This window comes from Notamacropus eugenii, chromosome 3 (assembly GCF_028372415.1).
Source record: "Notamacropus eugenii isolate mMacEug1 chromosome 3, mMacEug1.pri_v2, whole genome shotgun sequence".
NCBI classification, from domain to species: Eukaryota; Metazoa; Chordata; class Mammalia; order Diprotodontia; family Macropodidae; genus Notamacropus; species Notamacropus eugenii.
The window spans coordinates 397,785,721-397,809,487 of record NC_092874.1 but is presented as its reverse complement, the minus strand read 5'-3'; the positions used below and the strand labels follow the sequence as shown (position 1 = coordinate 397,809,487).

The 23,767-nt window shown below is 36.9% G+C and overlaps 1 protein-coding gene across 4 annotated transcripts in view; it reads left to right on the top strand.

The window, feature by feature from the left end:
• The window catches only part of LOC140497227 (phospholipid-transporting ATPase ABCA3-like), a 264,641-nt gene that overhangs the window by 31,560 nt on the left and 209,314 nt on the right, over positions 1-23,767 (top strand). For 3 of the 4 annotated variants that reach the window (XM_072597913.1, XM_072597914.1, XM_072597912.1), the window contains exons 4-5: positions 437-564; positions 6,772-6,925. In XM_072597913.1, the coding sequence (XP_072454014.1) occupies positions 437-564; positions 6,772-6,925 (282 nt within the window). The remainder of the gene's footprint in view (positions 1-436; positions 565-6,771; positions 6,926-23,767) is intronic. The other variant, XM_072597915.1, reaches the window with a different exon arrangement.

Sequence of the window (23,767 nt, the reverse complement as noted above, 5' to 3'; positions counted from 1 at the left end):
CAGACACTGTCTAGGAGGTGAGAATTCCTATGGTACAGGCTGAGGCTACTTCCCAACTTAGGTGTTGGGCTTATTGTTTCAGTGGAGATAGCATGGAGGTATTTGCCTTCACTCAGGCTGAACCTCCATCCCTGAGATCTTTCCTCCAATCTTCTCCTGTTGTCCCAGGAAGCCCACTGCTCTACCCGGACTCTTGTTAATTTTTGCTGCTATACATTCACCCTGAGGCACTAGTTTTCTTATTTATGGAAGAAATCTGGAGAGATTGGAAATTTCTGACCTACTCCACTGTCTTCCTGGAATCTCCACATTGTAGTTTCTTAATAAATGTTTGGTGAACTGAATTGTGAAGTAATTCTCATGTTTACATATCTCAGAAGCCATTAACCTTATACATCTTTATACAATTTAATTTTCCAATTTTTTCTTTCCATAGTTCAAGGCTTTCATTCTGAATTTGATTTTGAAAATTACATTAAGTTTTCTAGTAAACCATCTGAGATACTGGCTGGCATTGTTTTTCATCAAAAGTTTAATGATATCAAAGACACCCTTCCGCTTCAGGTGAGAAGCTTTTAATTAAAATTACCTTAATTTCTCTTTTTTGTTACAAGAATTTGTTCCAACGGGTCTTCAAGCAGTTATCTAGTACACTGGCATTCACGGGCATTTTGATACATGATTAATTATCACATCTGCTACATGATAACCTAGTTTTGAATTCAGGTCTTACTGATTTCAGGTCCAGTTCTATCCACTGTGCCACCTGGCTGCCCCTCATTTTTTGATGTTGTTCTTGCTTAGTCTGACTTTTTGTGATTTTATTTGGAGTTTTCTTGACTGAGATCCTGGAATGGTTTGCTTTTCTAGATTATTGAAGAGATAAAGAAACTGAGGCAAACAGGGTTAAGTGACCTGCTCAGGGTCACTCTAGTAAGTTTCCAAGACCAGATTTGAACTTAGATCATTCTGACTCCAGGCTCAGCACTCCATCCACTGTGCCACCCAACTGCCCCTTTTCATGATTATTCCACTCCAAATATTAGCATTCCCCTCTTAAAATTTTGTTTTATGCATTTTCTACTTGCTATAGAGCAGAATTTTTTTTTTTTAATCTAAGGTCGGTGAAATTAAACTTCTTTAATATAATTAATTTATTTTGTAATTCTATGTATTTTATTTTATACAATAAAAATTATTCTAAGAAGGAGTCTGTGGCATAAAAATGATTAAGAATTCTTGTTTTTGAAGAAGTGTGATATAGTGGATGAGAGTGACTGACTTGAAGTTCAGCTTACTTTATGCAGCATTTTTGCCTATTTCTTACATAAAGCTCTCTGCAGAGAAGACATGCACAGAGGATGTCCAATGCAGTCGTGCATTTGGAACTTGTAAATACTATTAGAAACCAATGAGCACTAAGACATGAAAGAACTAATTTAGTTTACCTATGTGTGAGACCTACCACAGCTCGAAGAATCCCTATGCAATATATGAGAAATAAAAAGTTTATGATAAAAATGTCAAAAATATTCTCCACATAGAGATCTTTTTACTGTTACTTTGCTATGTGGATACCAGAACTACTGAGAATAACATGACTTCTCTTTCTAGAAAGATAATAAACAGATGGATGCAATTGGTTTCTTTGACCAAAATCAACCACTTTTTGTGTGAGCTACCCAATAATTTCAGTATGAATTTCTCATTATTGTTACTTTTAGATGACTTACAGAACTGTGTCAATATATAATGCTTACAACAGCTCTATTAGTTGCAGAACATTTCATGAAAGAGTAAATAATTTAATTTTGTATTAAATTTGTATTTTGTGAGCCAAGGTGGCAGAGTACTAGGAAGAAGTACAGAGAGATCCTTCTCTCTATTCTATTTCAAATAGATCTAGAAAACTCATTTGGCTGAGTTATGATTAGGAAATCCAAGGAAATCCAATGTCACAATGACACATTTTTTCAGCCTAGGTTGGCATAGGAAGATAAGTGAGATCTGTAAACACTGAGATGGGATCTAGCCAAGAATATTTGTGTGGACCATTCTGTTATAGAGAGAAACTGTGCACCTGAGGAAGAAGAGGTCCCAGATCCAACACAGAGAGTATCAAACTTGTACAGTAGCACTAGCTACTCAGTTCATGTTCACGGATCCAGGGACAGACTGAGGAGAGGACCTGCATCTGAGAGTAGAATTTTAGGGTAAGGAGCCATTGAAGGTCTATGTACTGAGTAACTAGCAAGTTCAGAAGCAAGCAAAAACTATATGACTCTGACCTCAGGAGTAGAGTGGGCTTTTTAGTTCCACTGTGTGGCCCAGTCTGAAGTCTCTCATAGAATAAGCGGGGCAGGAATCTCAGATCACAGATTAAACCTGAAGTTCTGTCCTCTGGCTATTGGTGGCTGAATCCAGTAGTGCTCTGCTGGAAATCCTGCCACTGCAAGCCCACACACATGTTGCTCAGATCCAAACATAGGTCAAGAAATTGCAGAGGTCATACCTGAAAGCCATGATTCGACTTTGACCTAGGTCAGACCACTTAGGGAGTACTGAAAGCTTATAATCTCCAGCCTGAGCTGTCTCTGAGATACTGGAATAACACTACATTCAATGACCCTAGAAAGCTGCAGCAGGATCAGCCCATACCTTCACTCCAGAAAACTGTAGAGCCTGATCCTAACATAAAATCTGAAGTCAGGAAAAAATCTAGAAAAGTGAGCACACAGACAAATGAATCCCACTATTAAAAGACTTTTATGATGACAGGGATCCTGAAGGCACAAACCAAGAAGAAAAGAGTGACTCGAAAACATCAATCAAATCTCAAAGCAGAACACAGCTTGGGCATGAGTTTAACTAGAATTCCTGGAAAAGATGAAGCAAAAGTTTAAAATGGGTTGGAAATATTTCTGTCAATGAAATGAGTACTAGAGGAAAACATTTGAAAAGAATTCTGAAAGAAAGATTTGAAAAGGGAATTAATAACTTAACGTAAGAGTTGCAAAACCTTGCCTTAGAAACAAACTCCTTGAAGATAATAATAGTGACAAGACATTATTATTAAATTTAGAGCAGAACAAATAGAAGCCAATGACTCCATGAGACAACAAGAAATGTTAAAAATAAAGTCAAGAGACTAAAAATAGAAGACAATTTAAGATATCTCATAGCAAAAAAGGACTGACCTGGAAAAGAAATTGAGGAGAGAAAATTTAAGAAATGTTGAAATACCTGAAAGTCATGACTTTAAAAAGGACCAAAACATATATGTGATGATCTCAAAATATGTTTCAAGAAATTAAAACTGCCCAGGTCTCTTAGAACCATAGCTAAAGTAGAAACAAAAAGTATCCACTGATAACCTCCTGAAAAAACACTCAAAATGAAAAGTCTCAGGAGCTGTAGAGCCCAAATCCACACTTTCCCAATCAAAGAAAAAATATTACAAGCAGTCAGAAAGAATTTAAATACTGAGAAGCTAAAGTCAGAATTACACGTTTTAGTAGTCACCTGTTGTTGTTGTGTTTGTCCTTCATTTTCAAAGAAGACTATGATATCAGAGAAATGATAACATGGCTTGCATTTGACTTTGTTTTGAGTGAGTGAAGGCTGTGCAGGTCACCAGCCTCACTTTCTCCTCCTGAGGCATCTGGATCCAGTGATTAGATATTCACCAGGATGACTGGAGATGACCCAGGACGCAATGGGAAACCTTGGCCTTTTGGGCTTAGGCCTTTTCAGGTACTCTCTTAAAGTGAGGTAATGCCCATTCAGTGAACAGGCCTCTTTAAGAAGTTTTCAGGGGATGGCCACTTTAAATAGAAAAGAAAAAAAACAATAAATCAAGATGGGAGAGTTATTGTTTCAAAGAGAAACAGTTACTATTGACGTTCACTCTAAGCCAGGAGGGTCCAAAAAATAGCCATTGAGTGGAGTTTGGGCAGGGACCCATTGTTGTTCCATCTATGGACTTCGGAGTGCACTGGGTATAAGGTATAAGGTGAAAAAAAGAAAGGAAGGAAGGAAGGAAAGAAGGAAGGAAGGAAGGAAAGAAGGAAGGAAGGAAGGAAAGAAGGAAGGAAGGAAGGAAGGAAGGAAGGAAGGAAGGAAGGAAGGAAGGAAGGAAGGAAGGAAGGAAGGAAAGAAAGAAAAAGAAAGACAAGAAAGAAATCTAGCCAGTAAACCCCAAGTTAACTGGGCAGCTTCTGGTCATCAAAATTTGCCTTCTTTCAGAGAAGAGAAGGAAGGGGAGAGGGAGAGATTGAGAGGATGAGCTGAGTTACTCAGCTAACTGGGTTCCCATTCAGGCAGCTCTGTCTACTCATAGTTTGTGTTTGTCCTTCATTTTCAAAGAGGACCATGACACCAGAGAAAAGATGACATGACTTGCACTTGACCTTGTTTTGAGTGAGGGAGGGCTGTGTAAGGTCACCAAACTTCACTTTCTCCTCTTGATTCATCAGTCACCCATATAAAGGAGCAAAGAATTGGAATATAAGGGATATAAACTTAGAGTCAAGAATAATTTACCCAGAAAAACTGAGTATAATCCCACAGGGAAAAAAATGGATCTTTAATGACATAGAGAACTTCCAAACATCCCTGAGAAAATTAAATTGATTCTGTATCACTTTTTATTGCTCCCACTTACAGTTAATTGGTTTTATCCCATAACTGCCCAAGTTCTTTGTTTCTGAACTTAGTTTAGAAATTTGGATGATTTATAATGGCTTAATTTTAGAAACCCATTTCTGTTGCTAATCTCTGTCACGTTCTTGCCTCAGGGAAATCTGCCGTCCTTGGGGAATGTGGGTGGATGCCAGGTTTAATGCCAGAATATCTTTCAATAATATATAGTTCACTCTCTCTAACCTTGCAGGTGGACTCAAACAATGAACTTTTCTTAGAGAAGGGAAGGAGGGGGATGTTGCTATCCCCTCATTCCCTACTTCCAAACAATCATATTGTTTCTCATGCCTCAACTATGTAATTAGTGATGTAGTCCTCAATCCCATGATATCATCCCTTCTATAACCATTTGTATTTATTTCCTCACCTACACTGTTCTATCCTTAGTTCTAACCTTGTAAAATGAATTAAGTCTTCATCTCCAGGTATTTAGGTAAATGGAAGTAGTTGTTGACCCATTCTATTGGCAGATAGTGTTCTTATTAATAAAATGTTCTCTTACTCAGAGAAATTATGCCTCAGTTCACCTTTGCAAACTTTTTTTCTTGAGGTATGATAAAAAAGACTAGAGCTACACACAAGACCTTTGAAGTACAAACACAGTACTCAAGAGAAACATACAAAGGGAAACATGAGTGAATAATCATAAAGGACTAAACAAGATTAAACTATTTGTATTCTAACATGGGAAGTGATGTGCATCTCCTCCAAAGCCTATCATCATCAGGAATCATAGAAGGAATCTAATTATACTGAAGGTCTGGGAGAGGTTCAGTTATATCTTGATGATCTTAAATGCCAAATGGAAAAGAGAGAGGAAAAGGAATATACTAGGTTGGAGAGGGAGAGGAAGGTTGGAGAAAATTATTTCACGTAACAAGGGTGCACAAATAGAAGTCTATAAAAAACAAGGAGGAAGGGAGCGAAACCTGAATTTCACTCTCATGTTCATTCTTATGAACTAGTCAAAGGAGAGAAGAATATATAGCCTCAGAGTTGGGTGTAGAAATACATTTGACTAAATCAGTCAATAAAAATTTTTAAGTCCTTTATATGTGCTAAGAGGGAAACAGGAGGGAAAAGGTAGAAGGGGAAAAGAGGGAGGGTATATTAATGGCAAGGAGATTAATCCCAAGTAAACAAACTTTAAAGATGTAAAAAAAAAAGATACAGCAGATATTTTTGTTGTGGCAAGAAATTGAAACAAGAGGGGATATCTATTAATTGGAAAGTCACTGAACAAATTATGGCACAGGAATATGATGTAAGAAATATTGAAAGGAGGATTTTAGAGAAACCTGAGACTTGTATGAAGTGATGCATAATGAAATGAGTAGAACTGAGAGAACAATTTATATAATGATAGCAATGTTATAAAGACAAACTATTTTGAAAGACTTAGAAACTATGATCAATCTAATTACAAGCCATGACTCTAGAGAACTTGTGATGAGACGTTACTGTTTCCTAGTAGAGAGATGAAGGACTTGAGTGCAGATTGAGACATTTAAAAAAAACAAAAAAAATGGTCAGTGTGAGAATTGGTTTTACTTCTTATGCATTATTTTTAACAGAGGTTTGGTTTTGTTTTGTTTTTTCAGTGTGTTGGGCAGTAAGATGGGAAAAAGCAAAGGTGATTTTTGTTTCCTTTTTGAAAAATCAATTTAAAAAGTTTGAATGAGCACAAAAAGAGAAAAAGTAGCATTTGCCACTTATGTTATGGCAGTATTATTGTAGCATCATTTAATGGAAAGATAAATGTATTTGAAATCAGAGGTCTGAGTTAAAATCCTAACTGTGAACCAAGGAAAGTCACTTAACCTTTCTGGGCTTCAGTTTCCTCACATCTGAAATAATATGGATGATATCAAAGGTCCCTTCCTACTTTAAATCACTTGAACCTGTGTTGTCATTACATAATTCTCAGAATCTTGACTTGTTCATTTCAGCTCTGTGAATGAACCTCTGTTCTCTAATCACTAGAATTTCCCATGAAAACTTTAAATTTCTTTTGACTTAATGTTTTCTTTCAATATTTAACAGACAAAACATTATCATTGTTCTTTACAGGTTAGATACTCCCTACGTTTCAGTTCTGCTCCAAGGAGTCCCATTGAAATGATGATACGTAAAAAGAGGGAAGGTTGGCTGACAGATGCTCTTTTTCCAGCTGTAGCAGGAAAAGGACCAAGAAATTACCGATCAAGTTATGGGGGAGAGCCTGGTGAGAATGAATTTATGCATGTTTATTTAGTTAACAATCTAGTTGTTTACCTATTGTTTCACAGATAACACAAAAGAGACCCTGGAAGTATTAAGATTCCAGCCTCTAACTGGCTCACTCTTGATCTATTGAGACAGGCAGATGGCTTTGGAGGGGTTAATAATCAGCTTTATTCTAGTCTTGTCTTCTTAGAGGGTTGATTATAAAGGGAGCACTAACTCCTACAGCATTCCCTAATCATGCTTCTTGCAAGGGCAGGCAAGAAATGGGGAACAACTACCCCTACATCTCCATGGGGTCAATTGAGGAAGGCACAGCTTGTACACTCCCCTAAATCTTCTCAAGCCTTGCTTGATGGGGTGTGTGTTCATTCTTCATTGTTGAAGAAGACCATGCCTTCAGAGAAATGGTGACATGACTTGCACTTGACTTAGTGAGGGAGGGCTGTGCAGGTTACCAGTTTCACTTCTCCTCCAGAGCCATCTGAATCCAGTGACCAGATATTCATCAGGATGACTGGAGATGGCTCAGGATGAGGCAATTGGGATTAAGTGACTTGCCCAAAGTCATACACCTAGTGAGTGTCAAGTGTGTGAGGTGAAATATGAACTCAGGTCCTCCTGACTCCTGCACTGGTGCTCTATCCACCACACCTCCTAGCTGCCCCTGCTTGATGGAGACTGGTCAAGGCATACACAGATTCTCTTATGGGTTCCCTGTGGTTTCCCCACTCACTGACTTGTGCCCACTTGCTTTATAGGGCAACAGACAAAGAATGTATCTTGCCAACACAGGTTAACTTGAGCAATATTGTCATTTTGCACAAGCATAGCAAACATCAGTTGTCACTGCCATATCTCATGGTGCAGCTTCATAGGACTGTCTGTCACTATGATTCTAGGGATTGCTATCTAGGATCCTTGGGGCTGTTCTGGGAGTTATTATCTAACACCTGGAAACTAAACATTGACATGACCATAGATCCTGAGAAATAACTCTAAAAAAGGATAACAAAATCCTCCTCACATATGCCTATATTTTATGTTTATATTTTTTTGACTTTTGAAGAAATATATTTCTTTTATAGTTGTGAGTTAGATGGTTTAACTATTAGCTATGTTAGTTATTGTTCAAAAGAATCGACCACCAACTAGGTTGCTGAGTCTCTAGGAGTAGACTAATTGGAAATTTTGTGTTAAAAGTCAATCAATAACAATAAGAAGAGGTGGTTAAGGAAAAACGGTTTGGGATAGGCTATTTTAGATGAGTCAGTTTTTCTGGTTTTGGGTAGAGAGTGTACTGAGAAGCAAGCAGGAAATAGACCAAGTGAGACTGAACTATTCTGTCTCTTAGTAACATGAGCCACAAAGTAATATTGCATAATACTTCTAACTTGGAGTTGCTACATTTTTGAGAGCAGTGAGTTAAGAGTCAGGAGAACTGATGTGAGGGAGCGAAATTTTTGGACAAGGTGATTTTATTAACAGATCAAGATTGATATCCCTTGGTGCCCCTTTGGACACTTTGCTGTGTTGTTGCAGAAACTATAGGATGTGCAGAAATTTTCTATTAAGAACTTACAAAATAAAATTTGATGAGTCATTTCTTTATAATTGCTATCCTGAAATGGCACTGCTTTTGGGAACTCTAAATACAGGTTAGCTAGCTTTCACAGGCATTTTCTTTATACTGAAACCCAAATGTACCTGATGAGGCAGCAATTTCAACATTAGCTAAGACTGATTTTCCTTCTTTTTAAAATTCAGTTTTGTTTTATTTTGGGGTCCAAATCTTTTCACTCTCACCTTTCTCTTTTTTTCTCATCCCCTTGAGAAAGCAAGAAAAATAAAACCTATAAGAAACATGTATTGCCATGCCATTGGCCATATGAAAACAAAACATAAGCCTCAGTCTACTCCTTGAGTAAGCAACCTGTTTTGTCATGAGTCTCTGGAATTGTGGTTGTCATTGTGTTATTCAGAGTTCCTAAGTCTTTCAAAATTGTTTATCTTTATAATATTATTGTTATTGTATACATTTTTCTGCTGTTTCTTCTTACTTCCCTTTTCATCAGTTCATATAACTTCTCCCAGATTTTTCTGAAACTATCTCCTTCATAATATATCATATTATAATAAAATAACATTAGTTCATACGCCATAATTTGCTCAACTGTTCTCTAATTGATAGGCACCCCCTCAATTTCCAATTGTTTGCCATTACAGAAAGAGTTGCTATAAATATATTTGTTCAAATGAGTCCTTTTCCTCTTTCTTTGATCTCTTTGTGGTGTAGACCTAATTATGTCCCTAAGGTCATTGAGTCAAAGGGTATGCATAGTTTAGTAGCTTTTTGGACATAGTTCAAAATTGCTTTCCATTCACAGCTCAACAACAGTGCATTAATTTACCTGTTTTCCCACAGCCCCTCCCGCATATAGTTGTTTTCCTCTTTGGTCAACTTTGCTAATCTAATAGGTATGAAGCAGTACCTCACAAGTGTTTTAATTTGCATTTCTCTACTTCTTTGGAGAACTTTTTCATGTGGTTGTTAATAGCTTGAATTTCTTCCTCTGAAAATTCCCTTTTCTTTGACCATTTTTCATTTGGAGAATTCCTCTTCTTATAAATTTGACTCAGTTTTCTACATCAGAGAAACTTGATGCAAGGATTTTTTCCCTATGTTTCTTGCTTTTCTTCGGATTTTCGCTGCCTTGGTTTTGTTTGTGCATGCATAAAATTAAAACTTTAATTTTATGTAATCAAAATCCATTTTAACTTTGTGAATCTCTCTAACTTTAGAGTGATTTTCTTAATCTTAGTTGGCAAACTGTGGGGGCTACCAAGGGTCTTACCTTCTCTCATACTTTCACACTTCTGTTCTCATTCTCTCTTTCATACAAACTCCTAATTTCTGCTGTTGCTTAACCATTCTGACTATGAACAACAGATTTTTTCTTCTACACAAGAGGCCAGGATCCAGCAAGCAAATGACTCTTTTATACCAGCACTGAAAGTGCATACTGTTAAGTCTTGAATAAACTTATGGCATAATTAGTAGTTGCTGGCAGTTGTATGCCCCTTCAGCCTCTGATCAACAGCTTTTTATGCATCCCCAGACTGACACTTGTGTTCTAGTTCTAGCCTTGTCACTAACTTACATGACTTTGGGCAAATCACATAACCTCTTGAGTAATAGTCTTCATATTTGTAAAAAAATAAAAACTATTTTTTTGTAAAATGTTTGTTTATAGTTTTCGACATTCATTTCCACAAAATTTTGATTTCCAAATTTTCTCCCCATCTCTCCTCTCACCCCACCCCAAAACATCATGCATTCTGATTACTCCTTCCGTCAACCAGCAGTCCCTTCTATCACACCCCTCCCTTCCATTTATCCCCATCTTCTCTCTTTTCTTGTAGGGCAAGATAGATTTCCATACCCCATTACTTGTATTTCTTATTTCCCAGTTATATGCAAAAACAATTCTCAACATTTGTTCCTAAACCTTTGAGTTCCAACTTTTCTCCCTTCCTCCTTCCCCACCCATCCCCACTGAGAAGGCAAGCAATTCAATATAGGCTATATATGTGCAGTTTTGCAAAAGAGTTCCATAATAGTCATGTTGTGTAAGACTATATTTCCCTCCATACTATCCTGCCCCTCATTTATTCTATTCTCTCTTTTGACCTTGTCCTGCCCCAAAAGTGTTTACTTCTAATTACTCCCTCCTCCCATTTGCCCTCCCTTCTATCATCCCCCCACCCCATTTATCCCCTTCTCCCCTACTTTCCAGTAGTGTAAGAAAGATTTTCAAACCAAATTGAATGAGCCTATTATTCCCTCCTTAGGTGAAATGTAATGAGAGTAAGCTTCACTTTTTCCCTGTCACCTACTCCTTTTTCTCCTCCATTCAAAAAGCTTTTTCTTGACTCTTTTATGAGAGATAATTTGCCCCATTCCATTTCTTCCTTTCTCCTCCCAATATATTCCTCTCTCATCCCTTAATTTTACTTTTTTAGATATCATCCCTTCCTATTCAATTCACCCTGTGCCCTCTGTCTATATGTGTATAATCCCTCCAACTACCCTGATACTGAGAAAAGTTTCAAGAGTTACAAATATTACCTTTCCATGTAGAAATGTAAGCAATTCAACTTTAGAAAGTCTCTTATGATTTCTCTTTCCTGTTTACGTTTCCATGCTTCTCTTGACTCTTGTGTTTGAAAGTCAAATTTTCTATTCAGCTCTGGTCTTTTCATCAAGAATGCTTGAAAGTTCTCGATTTCATTGAATGACCATTTTTCCCCCTGAAGTATTATACTCAGTTTTCCTGGGTAGGTGATTCTTGGTTTTAATCCTAGTTCCTTTGACTTCTGGAATATCATATCCCAAGCCCTTCAATCCCTTAATGTAGAACCTGCTAGATCTTGTGTTATTCTGATTGTATTTCCACAATACTCACATTGTTTCTTTTTAGCTGCTTACAATATATTTTCTCCTTGACCAGGGAACTCTGGAATTTGGCCACAATGTTCCTAGGAGTTTCTCTTTTTGGATCTCTTTCAGGCGGTGATCTGTGGATTCCTTGAATGCTTATTTTGCCCTCTGGTTCTAGAATCTCAGGGCAGTTTTCCTTGATAATTTCATGAAAGATGATGTCTAGCTTCTTTTTCTCATCATGGCTTTCAGGTAGTCACATAATTTTTAAATTGTCTCTCCTGGATCTATTTGCCAGGTCAGTTGTTTTTCCAAAGAGATATTTCACATTATCTTCCATTTTTTCATTCTTTTGGTTTTGTTTTGTGATTTCTTGGTTTCTCACAAAGTCATTAGCCTCCATCTGTTCCATTCTAATTTTGAAAGAACTATTTTCTTCAGTGAGCTTTTGAACCTCCTTTTCCATTTGGCTAATTCTGCTTTTGAAAGCATTCTTCTCCTCATTGGCTTTTTGAACCTCTTTTGCCAATTGAGTTAGCCTATTTTTCAAGGTGTTATTTTCTTCAGCATTTTTTGGGTCTCCTTTAGCAAGGTGTTGACCTGCTTCTTATACTTTTCTTTCATCTCTCTCATTTCTCTTCCCAGTTTTTCCTCCACCTCTCTTACTTGATTTTCAAAATCCTTTTTGAGCTCTTCTATGGCCTGAGCCCATGGTATATTTATTTTGGATGTGTGGGATCCAAAAGCCTTGACTTCTGTGTCTTTCCCTGATGGTAAGCATTGTTCTTCCTCATCAGAAAGGAAGGGAGGAATTATCTGTGCACCAAGAAAGTAACCTTCTGTAGTCTTGTTTTTTTTCCCTTTTCTGGGCATTTTCCCAGCCAATGACTTGCCTTCTAAGTTTTCTTTCCACCCCCACCACACCTCCAGATCCTCCCAGCCAGTGCTTGGGGTCTGAGATTCAAATGCTGCTCCCCAGTCTCAGGGCTTTTGGCGGGGGCGGGGCTGCTATTCAGTGTGAGATTAAGTTCAGGTGCTCAGGTGGGGGCAGGGCCACCTCACAGGGCTCAGTTCCCTCAGGGAGTTAATGCAGAGACCTTCAACAATGGATCCGAACTCCTGCCTGCTTGGGGAGCCCCTGTCGACAGCCGCCCTCCCCCCCTCCCTCGCTGCTGCCTCCCAAGGGGGCCTGAGTTATAGAGACACCCCACTCCCCTCTCGGCAAGCCAAAAAGACTCACTCACCCCCGGCTGTGAGTGGAGGGACCTGCGCAACCACTGGAGATTCCATCACTGGAGCCTGCTGGGATCTGCTCCTCTTGGTGCCACGTGACCAAGGCAGGGCTGGGCTCTGCTCTGGGTCTGGGGTGCGATAGGCCTTTCGTTGGTTTTTCAGGGCTTTCTGAAACAGAACTCTCCTCTGCTTTGTTGTTTTGTGGCGTCTGCTGCTCCAGAATTTGTTGGGAGTTCTTCTTTACAGATATTTTATGGGCTGTGGGTTTGGAGCTAGCATATGTGTCTTTCTACTCAGCCATCTTGGCTCCTCCTCTAAGAGTTTTCTTACTGACCTTTGAAACTGTCTTTGACATTTGTGGGTTGATCACTCTGGGAACTGCTGCTGCCAGTGGTTCCCTGAAGCCTGTTCTGGTCCTGTCCCTGCCACATGGCATGGTCCACCTGGGCTGCACTCTACTCTGCATCCAGTATAATAGACCTTTCCTGTAAGCCTTCCATGCTGCCTTGGACTGGAAATCTCTTTCACTCTGTCATTTTGTGGCTTCTGCTGCTCTGGAATTTGTTTTGAGTCATTTTTTACAGGTATTTTATGGACTGTGGTGGGGAACTTCTACAGGTCCATCTTTCTACTCTGCCATCTTGGCTGCACCCAAGAAAAAGTATTTGACGTGATAATCTCTATTGATTTCTAAAACTTTAATGTCCTAAGATTCTATGAAGGTGAGCTAACTTGTTTGACTTACTTCTGTTCTCTGAGTCCATCTCACCTACTTTTGTTCAATTGCTTCCATATCTACTCGTGCCTCCTTGAGGTTTGTACTGCAATGTTTTATAGGCTACTATCCTATATAGAATCTCTTCCCCTTTTGACACTCTATCACTCTTGATTTATAAATCTTTATCTCTGGCTAATACCTAATAGACAGTTTTTCCATTGATGGTCCAGATCAACTGAGCATCCCTAGTAAAATCATATCCATTTAACACACTACAAAACCATACACGTGTTAAAAAATTTTTTTTTGTAAAGTAATCCATAGAATTAGCAAATTGCCTTTTTCCAGACTAGTTATAGGTGAATTGACATGATGCTCAATTCAGGTGTGGCTTCTTAGAGGCGAAATGTTTTGAGTGGTATTCCAACATGGGCCAGTTGTGTTAAACCACTATTTGCTAAGTTAGATCTCTGGTAGTGGTAGCAGGGGAGTAGCCAGTTTTTTGATAGATGTTCAAAGCAAAGAAAAATGCAATACCTCCTGTTTAATACTTATATATGCATCTTTTAGATTTTTTTTCTTCTCTAGTCACTTCATTACTTTGTTCTGGACTTTTTAGATCAAGAAATGATTCTATGGTTGGGTGATATTTTGAGAACTCTGATAACTTGAAATTATAAGAATAAAATATTAACTGAGGAGACTTTTTATTCCATTAGGGTCTCGCTTTGTGACATTGATTAACTATGCCTCAGTCTCTCTCCAAGGTTGAGATTTTAAAACCATGGAGAATAAATTACTCAGAGCTTCTTTTAGTGCTCCATATAGTAGAGTGTTCTGCATCTATGAGATGGATCAGAAGGCAACTACAGTAGACTATAGAAAAGTCATCAGTCCACAACTTAGAGCAGTGCCTCTCTTGGTATGCCTTGTGCTCTTATGACAGTCAAACACTCTTTTTGCTACCTACTTTTACTATAGCTCCATTTAGTTCACCATCCATAATTTCTCTTTCTTCATGAGCTCAAGTTTCCGTCTGAGGTCATTTCTAACCCTGATATATTATATTGCTGTCCTAGTGGTGGATGACTAACTTGAGGAACTGGAGGTCACTCAGGAGAATTTACAAAAGCACTTGAGAGGCAACCCAAAGTATTTGCATAAAAGTACCTGACTACTTCTGGCAAATAGAAACACTCATCAGGCTTAATGCATAAAAGAAACTAGAAAGTAGGTGAAACCTTTCCCAGTTATATAGATGATGAGCCTGCTAGATTTCCTTTGAAAAGTTCCACTATTCCTTGCAGCTATAGCTATCAATGTCAGCTTTGCTAAGAAATCAAGTGGTGACAATTAGATATGCAAGAACAAAGAAACAATTTAAAAAACAAAAATAATAGGTTTTTAAAGAATTATTAACAAAGAATCTTTGTTAATTCTAACATACATATATATTCAGAGACATATACACATATGCACATAGGTAGTGATGCTGGCCTTTTTATCAAAGTTGTAAATGTCAAAGTAGTTATCGGAAAGCATAGTGCAAAGGAAACCAAGCTTCTGGGGGCATCACAGAGAAATGGAGGTATTTCATTTTGGGTGTAGAGGCTTATGGTAAAGCTAATTCCTTTCATCTTCAGAGAATATTAGAAGGGCCTTAGCTAAACTGAGAGAATTTTTTTTCTGTGTTAGCCTTTCACACCAGTTCATTACCCAATAGTTACGTCACCATATAAAGTCTTTTCCACACTGGACCTGCTATTTAGGCGTTGCTTTGCAAAAGACTTGTGTGTTTACAATCTTTAGCCAATGCTCTTGGCAATTTAACTGTAATATTACTTTTACCCAAACCGATAGCCATAATCAATATGCATGCATTTTACATGTACCACAGTGTCGTGTAATTGGATTTTAACTTTTTCCTCCAGTGATTTCTTTATATTGTTAATTTGAGGAAAAAATGTGTAATCATTAAAAATGCTATGGAATCCAACCAACTTGACTCCTCTTCAGTTCTGGTTCACTGTCTGTTTGCACTGTCTGCCCAAGATATTTATTTGCTGATAGACTAACTCTATTAGCTAGTCTATCAATGACATATTACAGTCTAGACAAAAATATTTTTCATCCACTTGATTTTTCTCCATGTGGATAGATAGGCTGATCTCTTTTAAGGGATTATGCATTTCTTTTATGAGGCTTGATGTAGTCATCACAATACAATTTACAAATGGGAGTATTCTGAAGACTCTCTACAAGGAATCACTCTTCCATTTCAATTCACTTCTGTATCGGAAATCTTCCATGTCAATGGCAAAGACTTTCATTGAGTATTTGTCTTCTTATTTTATGTCGCTTATACATTAATAATCAGGATTCTAGAGAAGATCATATCTGTAGAATATCATCATTTCAAAGTCTGCCTATTTTCTTCTCTCTCATCAAATATACTTTCAGTCTGCATAGATTATTCTTGTGAATGTTTGAAGAACTACCTGACACTTTATTGCTTGCTGATTGATTTGACTATGCTTCAGAGTTCAGTGTTGGTTGTATGTTTCATCTTGCTCCCACAACCATGAGCTTTCTTCTTTTCCTTGTCAAGCTCCATGTTTGCCATTCCATTCCTTAGCTTTGGAGTTCTACTTAGCAGTTGCTTTTTTCTGTTTTCCTTTTCTAGTTATCTATTTTTCCTAAGCTTTTTTCTCTTTCAGTTAAATGGCTAAGTAAAATCCTTCTCCCTCTCCTTTCCTTCAACTTCTTTTGTCAACTTTTTATTTTATGAACCCTTTTCTAAAAATAATTTTTGAATGTCTTACATCTTTTTCTTCATTAATTCTCTTTCTTTTCTGTACGGTAGGTTTTTATTCTTTGCTTCTTGGTTCTTATTTGTTTCTTTTTTAATCTCTGTGTACCTCATGGAATTAAGGCTTCTAAAGTACCTAGTTTGAGTTCTCTCCTATAAACAATTATGTGCTACTACTTTATAGATCTTGACCCCTTACTCCTTTCTTTGTCTTGCTCTTAGATGCATAAATTTCTGTAGGAAATGAGAGTGGAAGTATTGCCCCATGGTAGCAATTTTCCTGTGGAAAATGGATCATGTGTCCCATTTTTAATTGCTGTTCTCCCTGTTATAATTTTCTTTTCTATTTGCCATGAAATTTCTTTTCTAGGTTCCTACCTTCCTACCCTTTTGAGTTGGTTGTCCATAAAAGCTCTCATTCCCCTTGTGAGGCAGGATGCTCTCCCTGGAGGCACAAAACCCTGTCTCAGCCATCACTACTCTCTCTGAGTACATAGTCCCATTGCAACTTACTTGCCTCTCAGTACAGAATATTTCTATCTTCCCATGCAAATATTCTTATATTGTGACTTCTTATCTTTATCATTTTGTATATTTTTAGAATCAAATATCTTGATGTCTATTTTTTTATGTTGTTTAACCTCATAAGTATCTCCTTTCTACTTCTTAAAAGGAATAATATATGTTGTTACTTATAATTTCCTTAGCAGCAGCATTTATTTGCCTTTTTTGTGTTTTTGTTGTATGAGGTTATTGCAGAGTGAGTAATTCACTCATGGTTTTTTGTTTTTTGGTAGAGATGCTTCATGTCTCTTGGATTTGCATCTTGAGCTCCTTAGCTCTTTAGAACATATTATTTCATTCCATCCTGTGGTTTCTGGTGGGTGAAGTATACTCTTGTGCTATTTGAACTTTTTTCCTTTATATTTTAAGATCTTTTCTTCTGATTACTTGTAGAATTCACTGTTATTGAAATGATTAAACTTAACCATTGTGACTTATGGAATTTGCAGTATAATTTTATTTTGTTTTGTTTTTCCTGAAGGTGATCTATTGATTCTTTCCATTGATACTTTGTTTTCTGTGTTCAGAATCTCTGCACAGGTTTTTTTTTTTTTTGCATTATTTTGTATATTCAAGTTTTTTGACTATTCATATTCTTCTTGGAGATCATTTCTTCTATATTTTCAGTTGTTTGACTTTGTTTTTACTATTTCTTGTTGCACTGCGGAGTCATTGCCTTTTGTTTGGTCAATTTTAATTTTTAGGAGGGAGCTAGATAGCACAGTAGATAGAGCACTGGGCCTGAAGTCAGGAAGCCTCATCTTCATGAGTTCAGATGCAGCCTCAGATATTTACTAGCTATGTGTCCCTGGACAAGTTACTTAATCTTGTTTGCCTCAGTTTCCTTATCTCTAAAATGAGCTGGAGAAGGAAATGGCAAACCACTCCAGTAGCTTTTCCAAGAAAACCCTAAATGGAGTCTTGAAGAGTTGGATATGACTGAAACAGCTGATCAATAGCAGCAAAAACAATTTTCAAGGAGTTTGTCTCTTGGACAAGATTTTGTACCTCTTGTTCCAAATGGTGAATTCCTTTTCTAATCCTTCCTTCCACAATTCTCTTTTCTTTCCACTTTTTTTCCTCTGTACTCTCATTTTATCTATAAAAACATTTTTTAAAGTCCTTTAAGGCTCTTGCTTCATCTTTTTCAGGAATTTTAGTTGAATTTGTGTCCCAGCTATGTTTTGCTTTGAGACTCTGCTTGCAGATGTTTTAGACTCATTCTTTTTTTCTGAGTTTATGTCTAAAAGGTCCCTGTCACCATAATAGTTTTTTATGGTTGAATTCTGCTCAATCAGGTCTCTCTGACTTTATCACTTTGTATTAGGTTCAGATTTCTGGAGGGACAGACTGGACTGGTTCTGTTACTTTCTTGGGGATATTGAATACTAGATTCCAGGATCTTAGGAAGAGCTCAGATTGGGGACCTGCAAACTTTTTTTGTTCTCAATGTGTGTGATTCTGGGAAAGGTCTGCTTTCTGGTGCTACCTCCACCCCACCTCCCAAGCCCTCTGAGCTCTGCAGATTCTTAAATTGGATTTGGGTCTGAGCAAAAAAAGGCTGCTCTTAGATTCAGACTCCATCAGCCACTAAGGAGCTCTACTAATCAATGACAGAAGTACAGACTCCCTTTAAGTCTAGGATCTCTGCCCTGGTTGTTCCTCTGCAGGTTTCATATTGGGCTAGAGGCTGGAACTGAGACCCTGCTTAACTCCAAATCACACTACTTCTTCCTCTTGAACTTGCTTCTCAGAGAAGATTCTGGGAAGGTGACAGAGTAGGTCAGGAAACTCCAGGTTCTCCAAATTTGCTTCACAAACAACAACAACAATGAAAATAGCCAGAACATATCCTCAGAGTGAATGTAGAGCTGCAGAAATAATCAAAAGTCTGGGTAAAGCAGTTTTCCTTCTAAGACAGCTTGAAAGGACCTCAGGAAAGACTCTACCACCAGCGGCAATGGCTTGGCATGAATGAAGTGTAGATACCTCCAAGAGGACTCCATTGAATCAACAAACAGATAAGCCCTGAGGGCACTTGCAGGCAGCTTAGGCCTCGGGAATTTTCACTTCAGGACAGTGTGGGGGTCAGATGGCTGAATAGGGAAAAGACCCTCCATTGTCACAGCATGCCTGATACAACCGTGCTGAGCAGATGTGGTCCCTGGCTGAGGCTGTGGGTGAGAAGGAGCTAGCACATTCCTAGTGAATGTGGTGGCAGAGTGGTGGGGACCCTACTGGCTATGGGCTCTTGCAGGAGAGTAGAGTCCCTAGCTTCAGTTCTGAGGCAGAGAGGAGAGTTGAAGTTTGCAGCCCTGTGAGGGACTGTAGGGAACAAGAGCTGTTATGTAAGTGTTTTGCATGGCTACGCGTCATGACCTAAATCAAATTGCTTGCTTTCTCAATGAGGATGAGTGGGGAGGGAAGAAGGGAAAGAATGTGGAACTCAAAGTTTTAAAAATGAATGTTAAAAATTGTTTTCTTTATGCAACTGGGAAGTAAATTGTAATGGGATATAGAAATCTATCTTGCCCTACTGGAAAATAGAGAGGAAGGGATGGAAGAAGGGGGAGAGTGATAGAAGGGAGGGCAAATTGTGGTTGGGGTGTACCCTTTCCTGGAAAGTGAAGGGGAGAGATGAGGGGAAATTTGGAATTCATAATCTTGTGGAAGTAAATGTTGAAAATAAATAAATTATGTTTAAAAAGTATAAAAGTCTTCTAAATTTAGAAAGAAATAAGAGGGTGGGAGGATAGAATAAGGGAGAGAATTTTAGAAGGGGGTGTAAGTTAAGAATTAGGAGGGTACGAGAAGATAAGGGAGGGAGTCTTAGAAGTTTAGGTAGATTAAGGTGGATGGTGGCAGGGTGAGGATATAAAAGAAAGATTCTTAGAAGGAGGGTAGATTAATTAATAGGAGACCAAGGCAGTAGGTAGAAGTAAATTAGAACAGTGAGAAGGGATACAATAAATAGGGCAAGAAGGATAGTGAGGAAAAATAGAATGGGAGGAACTAAAGAATGAGTAATTATAATTTTGAATGTGAATGGGGTGAGCTTTGCCCATGAAATGAAAATGGATAGCAGAATGAATTAAAAATCTGAATTCGACAATATGTTGCTTACAGGAAACAATAAAAATGAAAGATACATGCAGAGTTAAAATAAAGAGGTAGAGTAGCATTTAATATGTAAAAAAAATACAGGAGTAACCATTATGATCTCAGACAAAGCTAAAGCTAAACTAGATTTAATTAAAAGAGGAAAACGGAAACTACACTGTGTTGCTAATATTATTTAATAATGTTTTAGATCATTTAAAAATAACTATAGGTAGTATAAAATACCTGGTAGTCTCTCTGCCAAAACAAACACAGGAACTACATAAATGTAAATATAGCACATTCTTTATACAAGTAAAATCAGATTTAAATAATTGGAGAAGTATTCATGGGTAGGCAAAGTCAACATAATAAACATCACAATTTTACCTAGTAATGTATTTATTCAATGCCATCCCAATTAAATTACCAAAAGATTATTTTACTGAGCAAGAAAAAATAATGGTTCATTTAGAAGAACAAAAGATCAAGAATTTCAAAGAAACTAATGAAAAAAATATAAAGGAAGGAAATTCAGCAGTACTAGACCTTGAATGGTATTATAAAGCAGTAAGTATCAAAACTGTGTAATACTATCTAAGACATAGAAAGGCAGATCAATGAAAGAGAGCAGATATACAATACATAGCAGCAAAGAACTATTGTAACCTTGAAAGACTTAAGAATTTGGGATAAGAATTCAATGGTAAAAATTTTGGGGAAACCTGGGAAGCAAAAACATTCTAGCAGAAATTGGGCATAGAACAATATACTATATGCCAAAATAAGATCAAAATGAATATGTGACATAGATATAAAGTGAGATATCATAAAAAAAATTAGAAGAGCATGGAATAGAGAATAATATATAAAGAAATGAGATACAGAGTATTGTAGATGTAAAATGTATTATTTCAATTACATTAAATTAAATTAAAAAGTCCTGTACAAATAAAATCAGTGTAGATAAGATTAGAAGGAAAGCAGAAAGTCAGGGGAAAAATACTTTCACACAGTGTCTAAAATAAAGGTTTCATTTCTCAAATATATAAATTACTTTGTCAAATTTATAAAAATACAAGTCATACCTTACTTGACAAATGATTGAATTATATGGATAGACAGTTTGTTATGAAGAAATCAAAATTACATTTAGTCATATGAAAAATGCTCTAAATCACTATTGATTGATAACAATTTTAAGATATTATCCTGCACCTATTGGATTGGCTACAATGATAGATGCCCTTCACTTGGGGAGTGACTAAACAATTTGTGGCATATGATTGTGATGGAATATTACTATGATATAAGAAATAAGCTTTTTGATTTTAGAAAAACATGGAAAGAGTTAGACTTATGAAGGAAGATGCCATCTACCTCAAGAAAAGAAATGAAAAATAGAACTGTGTATAGTTTGGTCTTACATATATATTTTATATATATAATGGGGCTTTATATTTGTGTGTGTATATATCTGTGTGTGTGTGTGTGTGTGTGTGTGTGTGTGTGTATAGGTATATGTTTAATTGTTGCCTTCTGTAGGGCAGGATGGGGAGGGAGGGAAGGAAAAAATAAAAAGTACATAGGAGAGAACAAAATAAAACTTGGAAGCACAGAAAAGCTGGATAGCTTTGAAAACAATATGTAGTGTTTATTACATAGGTTTTCCAGAAAAAGTAAATGCTTTGAAATGAAAATTTATTGTTTTATATTGAGTCCTCTCTTATGTTCTGCTGTGTACATGGAAATGTTCTTTTTTTCTTTTCCTGTTTTGCACTTGTTTAAAATGAATAAAAATTAAAAAACAAACTTGCTCCTCTCAGTATATGATCTAGGGCTTATGATCACTCTTTTCTCCATACTGCCATCCCTGGGCATCAGATTCCTCTTTAATCTGCCCTGTATCTTTGACCTGAAACTAGGTAGGGAGCAACAGAACTGTTAGTAGGCACCTGTTACTGCACTTTACACAGGTTTAGTTCCCCCTGTTCTGGATCTGGGCCCTTCCTGTCCTAGTACCTCTCCTCTCCTTGTACTCAAGTGGTCCAGATGATTATGTTCTTGGCTAGACCCTGTGCCCAGAGCTTTCTCCCTATTTCTTTATATCTAACTGGTTTGGGAAAATTAATCACTAACTTTTCTTTCAATTTCCTCATCAGGATCCATTCTAGTGTTTTTAAAATATATTTGGAGGAATTTGGAGGTAGAATTTGCTGTAATTCTTGCTATTCTACCATGCTTTCTACGTCTCCAATTTAAGATAATTTTAGTTGATTTCTAGGGTTCTTTATGTAAAATATCATATATAAAAGCCATATTTTATTTCTTCTTTGTCTATGCTTATTTTAGCTTCTTTTTTTTATCATTGCACTATCTTGCATTTTTAGAACTATGTCAAATAATAGTGGTGATAATGGGCATGCTTGTTTTGCCTCTGGTCTTATTTTGAAGGCTTCTAAGTATTTCTTCATTATGTACGATATTGGATCTTGCTTTTAAATATATGTAGCTTAGCAAATTGAGGAAATGTCAATTTATTCCTGTGCTTTTTAATTTTTAAAAATAAATTAGTGTTGTATTCTGTCAAAAGCCTTGTAACCTTGTGATTATTATTTTTGCCACTAATATAGCCTGGTATGTCAACATTTTTCCTAATATGCATAAAATGTGTATGTTCTTTTCAATTTCTTTTTAGTAATTGCTAGAGTTCTATTATAGCTAACTTTTGTAAAATTCTTTACTGGTTCTTAACTTTTTCTTATTTATCTTTTTATTTTTTCTAGTATTGGAAGTGGAAGATTGAGGGCCTTAGATATTAAGAGTGTTGCTGTGTATTTCTCCCTATATTTTCCTTATATTTTCCATTAAATACTTAGGTGCTGTGTCATTTAGTACATATTAGTCAAGTATCAATTACCTGTGGCATTGCCATTATCAGTTTTCATGCTAGGTGCTGGATATACATATATGAAGAATGAAATAATTCCTACTCTTAAGGAGCTTATATTCTATTAGAGAAATAGCAAATAGGTGTATAAATTGCCCCAAAATAAACATAAGGCCCATATATGTGTGGAGATTTGATCTGTGATTTCATTGGCATAGAGAATTCCCTGATGAGGACAATTCCTCTATCAATTCAGGTCAGTACCTTCTCTGCAATAGTCTTAGAGAGTTTGACTGGCATATATTAGATGCTTAGTAAGTGTTGATTGATTGATTAATTGATATCCTACAGATAAGAGTATCTAGAAGAAGAGGATGGTCAAGACTGTCAAATGCATCAGAGAAGTTAAGTAGGATGTGGACTTGGAGAAGGAAATTAAGAGATCCCTGATAATAATAGAAGATTAGAAGGCATATTAGATTGCAAAGGGTTATGGAATGGGTTAAAAGAAGGGAGGTGGAGGCAACAAATACAGAAAGTTTTTTGATGACAAAGAGAGAAGAGATGTAGTATGATACTTTGAGTAGATGATATTTTATAGTAAAAAATTTTTAAAGATTGAGGAGATTTGTTCATGTTTCAAAATATAGGAAAGATATCAGTAGCTAACAAGAGGTCTAAGATTAGAGAGGTGAAATTGGGTATGACTGAAGGGACATTCTTCTGGAGAGTTGGGAGGACATCAAGGGTACATACAGAAGGGTTGATATTGGTGAGAAGGACTACTGAATCAGAGATGTTTTTAAATTAATTAATTTATTTGTTTTCAGTTTTCTATAATCACTTCCATATATCTTAGATTGTTCCATCTCCCTCCCCCTTCCCTCCCCGAGGCAGTGTGCAATCTTATATAGATTAGACACATACACTCTTATTAAATATATTTTCACCTTAGTCATGTTGCATAGAAGAATTAAAATGAGTAGGAGAAACCATAAAAACAAAACAAAACAAAACAACACAAGAGAAAATGGTCTTCTTCATTTTGTCATCTAATTTCTTATTTCTTTTTCTGAATGTGGAAGGCAT